The sequence below is a fragment of the Diorhabda sublineata genome, chromosome 4, assembly GCF_026230105.1.
Source record: "Diorhabda sublineata isolate icDioSubl1.1 chromosome 4, icDioSubl1.1, whole genome shotgun sequence".
Lineage (NCBI taxonomy): Eukaryota > Metazoa > Arthropoda > Insecta > Coleoptera > Chrysomelidae > Diorhabda > Diorhabda sublineata.
This window is the reverse complement of record NC_079477.1, coordinates 22,187,038-22,193,175: the sequence shown is the minus strand read 5'-3', so window position 1 is coordinate 22,193,175 and position 6,138 is coordinate 22,187,038. Positions and strand designations below refer to the sequence as shown.

Genomic DNA, 6,138 nt, shown 5'->3' with positions numbered 1-6,138 from the left:
AGTTGCTACAAAATTATTGAATAAATTTAAATCATCGTCTGGAGCTTTCTGTTAACGATGCTGTCGCGGAAGTAAATGGTATTAACCATATTCACTTATTTATGGATAAATTATATACCATTTATTATCAATCTTGTAAAAATCAACGCGAACTAGAATCTGGCCGGTCGGTAGTGAGAGCAATAAAAACGCGTGATCGGCTCATGGGATGCTAGTGGTACCTTTTATAACGATTCGTATTGGCTGAAGCAATGTCTGAGAAAGTCAAGTTCACACAGCTGCACGTTACATTAATTCATTATTATTATATTCTAAAAATTTTATATTAATAATTATTGTAAGCTTTTGTTTTATTATGTTATTTATTTACTTTGATAAAAATTAAAAATTAAACTACATTTCTAACATGCGCTTTTACAGTAAGAATTATGTGACTGTATAATAGCGCATTTTAAACATGTACTTTAATTTTTATTATTCTTTAATATGTGGTATTATAGTTATGTTATACATTGACTATCCTCTATTTTAAAATAAATTTTATTGTTAAAAGTGGCTGTGATATTCATGGAACTAAATTTAAACTGTCTATTTTCGTTATTCAATCATTTCTAAACGCGTCATCGCTTTAATACTTTTAAAATTTTGACAAAATGCATTTGAGCCACCTTACCATTGTGAATTCAACCCAATTGAACTGATATGGGCACAAATCAAGGGTGAGGTGGCAAGGAAAACTTTATTTACTAAAGCTTTAAATAATGTTACCCAAACCAATTGGAGTAAGGCAATCCAACATGTCTGCTTTTATCGAAATAAAATGTGGAACATTGATAATTTAATGGAAAAACAAATGGAACCTCTAATAATTAATTTAAGAGCTGATTCGTCCTCGTCGGAATCAGATTCCGATTTAGATTAAAATAAAAATTCATCCGCCCTTATATCCCTCGTAACTACCTTTTTTGAAAACAAAGAATTTATTCAGGAAAGGGACCTTGTGTTGTTTATAAAGATTATTATTATCATTTATGTATATCGTTTTGTATGAATTTACTTTATAACCTTTGATACGTATTTGAATAAAACATATAGCACGACATTTCTTTCTTAGATATTACTTTACAGTATTAGGTACCCTTACATTTTTTTTTAATATACCATAAATTTGAAAAACCGTCCAGCTATTTAAGGTTAGGGAAAACAAAATTACGATTAAAATAATAATTATATATATTTATAGCAACGTGTGAAATATGTAGGTATAACATTTAGTAGTTAACTAAGTGAACGAATATTTTAATGTATGAATGCTATGCAATTGATAAATAAAAGTATTATTTATATGATATGATATTAAAATAAAGTATTTAAAATTCAAATAAAAATGTTAGTTTGAAAAAAGCATTTAAAATTCAATTCAAATTTGCCAGTAAATGCCTTTTAGTGTTGTGTATGGTGTGATTCGGGCTTACAATTTCTCTCTCAGAACTGTTAATGCAGTTTGGCAAAATTTAAAATATCTTGCTGAACATTTTCATCAAGCCGCAACTGATGAAATTCGTTCAAAAACTGATCGTAGTGTAAAAAAATATATCATATCTAAACAGTTTGTAATTAACTTGGCATTAATGTATGAACTTTTTTATTTTGTCTGAAGCGTTACAGAACAGAAGTGTAGCGATTGTATATGCGGACAAACTAATCCGTCGAACTATTCGCTATTTGGAATCACTAAAAGGCGTTAAAAAAGGAAACAAACTCATAGAAGCATCAGAGGCTGTTCAAGTGATGAAATCAGGAGCATTAACTTTAACAGATAATAAAAAAATTACTATTATTAACAGAAATCAATTCCTTGTAAGTCTCATTAATAATATGACTAGAAGACTACATACAGAAAATGATTTGATAAGTGAATTTCGAGTACTAGATCCAACGGAGTGGCCAGCAGATATTGAAATTGGCTATGGAGAAAATGGAATCCAGTCATTATGCACCAGATTTAATTTAACATCACCGATGCAATGTATCAATGCGTTTAGAGATTATATTGATACTGGAGGCAAAGTAATTCCTGAAGATGTGGAAATCTTAATTCGATACATAAATATTATACCTTGCAGTTCGGCTGAGTGCGAGCGCGGTTTCAGTAATATGAATATTATTTTAAATAAACAAAGAAATAGAATATTAATTGAAAATCTAGCAAATCTTTTATTTATAAAAATGAACGGCCCACCACAACAATTATTTAAACCAGATGATTATGTAAAAATTTGGTTAAGGTCTCATCGTTCAGTGGATGACAACAAAACAAGGAAAATTCAACCACAAGATCCTGAACATAATCCCTATTTGGAATATTTTATAAAATATATATATATATATATATATATATATATATATATATATATATATATATATACATATACACAAAATGAGTTTCATAATGATTTTAGTTTCATTTCCTTTTTATGTTATATACAGAGCCGATCCTGGCGACGGGCGAAAATCTTCCCCTCCCCCCGTCGTTACATTTGGGACATGAGACCGCACAGAGCGGCCACCTACCCAGGATCAGCCCTGTCTATATAATTATATATACGCGTTCTGTCAAAAAAAATTAGCACAACACCACTGATTATAGTTTCATTTATAAATCATTCCATACTAATATCAGGAAAAAATTCACAACGTGGCAGCTATGTAAACATCTGTCACTTGCTATTTGTTTAGTTTACCTTCATTTTGTAAATAGTTGCAACATATATTATAAATTCGAAAAATGATTCGTGAATTCAAAGGTGAAAATGAAAAACAGTAAGTCTAAACTTTTAATTAGCTTTTAAATAATTATAAAATAGTTTTTCTCTATTTATGTTGGATATCGAATTTAGAAATATTTTAGCAGTATAAAGTACCGCCAGCATTTCTTTTAAATTCTTTTCTCAAATATTCGCCAGCTGCTTTTGACAATCCCAATTTAATTATGTCGTTTTCAAGGTCGTTCTCCTTCCCGATTCCTGCTAAGTACCCATTCAAACGCGCTGCTGCATGTGACGTTTGAAGAAGTTCAGGGGTAATAGATATTTCCTTACACAGAAAAGAATGTTTTTGAAGTCTGTATTTTTGATGATAACTGAAATTTTGATCAAAATTAAACGTTATAACTATAAAAAAATCTATATTCATTACTCTTCAGCCGGATAAAACGGTCCAGCAGGAATAATTTGAGTTATCAGTTGTTCATTTCGATTTTGAGATTCCTTTTTCATCGACTCCTCAGCTATATTTTTCTGTTCTTCGTCGTGATACAAAATCAATGACGCATACTTGAAAAAAGTTCAGTTACAAGTTTTAAAAACCTTAAAGTCTTTTTTATACGACTTACTTGTTTTTTTATCCTAGTTGTTAAACCATATTCATGATTGTCCCAAAATAATTTGAGAAGTTTTTCGAAATTAATTACATTTGGGTCATAATCGATTTCGATAACTTCAGTGTGATCACCGCTAGAACCGTTTATTTATGTTCTGTGTCAGTTGTCAAAATGTTACATTCAAAAGTGTGGTTAGAAGAACATCAGTTTTACCTTTCTCTATCTCTCTTTACTCGCTTCTGATTGGTGTTTTATGCATCAAAGATCCAATCCGGATAGAATAAAGCGAGATAGAGAGTAGTATACTGATGTTTTCTCTAATTATCAAAGTTCCATTTCTCTATCTTGAATATAAACTCAATGGTTTAGAAATATGATAATAACGAATAGGTTATGTTTTTATTTGTATAATTAACCAATAAAAAATAAATATTTGAGTATTATTTTAATAAAAATTGAATTTTTAAATAAAAATTGATTGTTTTTTTATGTGTATTATTCTTACATGGATTTGTATGTTGGAGAGGGTGTGGTACCTCCGGAATATCCTACTCTAGTTCTAAGTACTCCTTGTTGGGCACCATACAAAGCGTCGTTGGCCCAAAAACAACCCATACCGAATGTCGCTTTTTTAAAAGGGTTTGTTACTTTATGTAATATACTAGACATTTTTAAATACGAATCTAAAATGATTATAAACACGTATTCTTATGTGTAATACAGGAAATGTTTGTTTTTAAACTGTGGTTTCAAGCAATAAAATCAACAGATAATTTAATCATTTCCTGTTGAATGATTATCTGTACAGAAATTAAATGAGAAAGCTCATTAAGAGGAGTATACATTCATTCCAAAAACAGTTAATTTCTGATAACTTTTTACAAGAAACAAAACGTCAAAAAATAAACACGCTCTTTATCAAAATAGATCTTAACTCAAGCATACTTAATACAATAAATAAAAAAGAACCTTTTAGCAGTATTTGATGGATATTATTTAATATTAAAAAGATTATTTTTTCATTGAGTTTTGATTGACTTTACATGAAATATTTTTTATATGTAGTCAATTAAAGATCTTTAATGAATAAATAAAACACTTACTAAGTTCAATTTATTACACTTATATGTTATTCTATCACTAAATTCATCTACACTCAAATAATTTAATTGTTTTCTAAATGTTTATAAGTGTTATTTATACCTTATTAAAATAACGTAGATAACCTCACATTATTTGACATCTATACATCACCTAGAAATTGATGTTATGTTTGATTCTAATGTAATTTAACGTTTTTATGATAGCCACTTAACATGTTAGAATGTGACCTAATGTTTATCTAGTGTTTATCTGGTGAAAATGTTTCATATTATCAAAGTATATAAATAGAAAATATGGAAGTGGTAAACATTGTTTGAAAAAAAAATTAAATTGATCATATACCTTTTCAATTTGTAAATCACAGATCTACATATATATGTCATTTATGTTCGGAATCGAACTTTACTTAATTCTATCATATGTACAAATATAGAGTTATTATCTATGGTTTAGTGTTACTGTCTTGACAACGAAATCATATTCTTTTTACAGCTTTGACAGTTTTAGTTATATTAAGAAACGAATAATTGATGTTTCATGTACATTCATATACATTCTACAAACTTTATATAGAAATTTCAATATTATTAGACTATTCTGAATTTCAATATTTCTTTTATATCAAAATCGATGTATTGTTTTGAGCTCTGAATTCAACTTTCCATCTATTAATTTAAATGGTTATCTATGGTTAGTGACTTTGTCAATTGTTCTTCTAAATATGTTGTGTGAAATATTTAGGTATTTAGTGTACATACACATTTTTGCTTTATTTAAACTAGATGTACTATTTGAATAGTTATTATTCAGCATTCTCAATTTCGATATTTATTTAACTTAAAAACAATGTATAACAAAATCACAGATCACGTATATGGAATTCGTACCCGGAATTCAACTTTTCATCTTTCAATCGTATGTATATGGAGTAAATGTTTATCTATGGTTAAATGTGTGTTATCGGCATAGCCTTGTTCTATTGAAAACTTAGTAAATTATTGTTTTATTCAAACTTGAACATTTTAAATAGTTATTACACTACTTTGAATTTTGATATTTCTTTTACATAAATATCGATGTATTGTTTCCAAACCACAAAACGCATATACGAGTTTTGTGCTCTGACTTTTTATTGTGCTATCATATGGAGGTCAATGTTAAAAATTATCTATGGTTTAGGTGAGTATACATAACATATCGAAGGGTACGTTTTGTGGGTTACAGCGTTCGATAGATGACTTTGACAGTTGTTCCAATTACGTAAAGATGTGTAAACATTTATAATATTTTATTGCTTTCTTCTTAATATGTGCAATGTTTACGTAATTAGTGATTAAAATAGTGTAAAACAGATGTTTAGTGTCAAAAAATTTAAACGTTCATTTACAAACTTGTGCTTTGTGTGAAATAAATTTGTGAAGTTATATTTTCTTTGTGTATGGAATAACTTTTAATTAACCTTCCCAAAGAAATTTTTTTCATATAATTCATCTAAGAGATAATTTTTCTTTAAATTTTTAATATTCTCTATATCTTTTGGCGAAACTTTGTATGTAAATTAGAATTTTTAATGATACAATACGATTAAATAGAACTATGAAAATTGCTTTGGCAGTGAAGGTATTAAAGATATAATTTTAGGAAATTGATTA

General features: G+C 28.1%; 1 protein-coding gene across 3 annotated transcripts; it reads right to left on the bottom strand.

Annotated features, from left to right (window-relative positions):
* Positions 1-2,824: 2,824 nt before the first annotated feature.
* LOC130443291 (peptide methionine sulfoxide reductase) lies at positions 2,825-4,946 on the bottom strand. Of its 3 annotated transcripts, none has more exons than XM_056777855.1 (5): positions 4,829-4,946; positions 3,888-4,065; positions 3,395-3,515; positions 3,199-3,335; positions 2,825-3,142 (listed from the first exon to the last, which is right to left on the bottom strand). In XM_056777855.1, exons 2-5 carry the CDS (start codon positions 4,049-4,051, stop codon positions 2,908-2,910), a joined length of 657 nt encoding a protein of 218 aa, XP_056633833.1. In that variant the 5' UTR covers positions 4,052-4,065; positions 4,829-4,946; the 3' UTR covers positions 2,825-2,907. The 3 variants fall into 3 exon arrangements, with proteins under 3 accessions (XP_056633833.1, XP_056633832.1, XP_056633831.1); XM_056777854.1 differs by lacking the exon at positions 4,829-4,946 and adding an exon at positions 4,586-4,718; XM_056777853.1 differs by lacking the exon at positions 4,829-4,946 and adding an exon at positions 4,486-4,657.
* Positions 4,947-6,138: the final 1,192 nt, after the last annotated feature.

Coding starts and splice junctions, on each gene's coding strand:
- LOC130443291 (XM_056777855.1), bottom strand. CDS start 4,051: ATGTCTAGTATATTACATAAAGTAACAAACCCTTTTAAAAAAGCGACA. Junction 3,516..3,887: donor TCTCCAACATACAAATCCAT/GTAAGAATAATA, acceptor AAACGGTTCTAG/CGGTGATCACACTGAAGTTA. Junction 3,143..3,198: donor CCGTTTTATCCGGCTGAAGA/GTAATGAATATA, acceptor TCAAAATTTCAG/TTATCATCAAAAATACAGAC.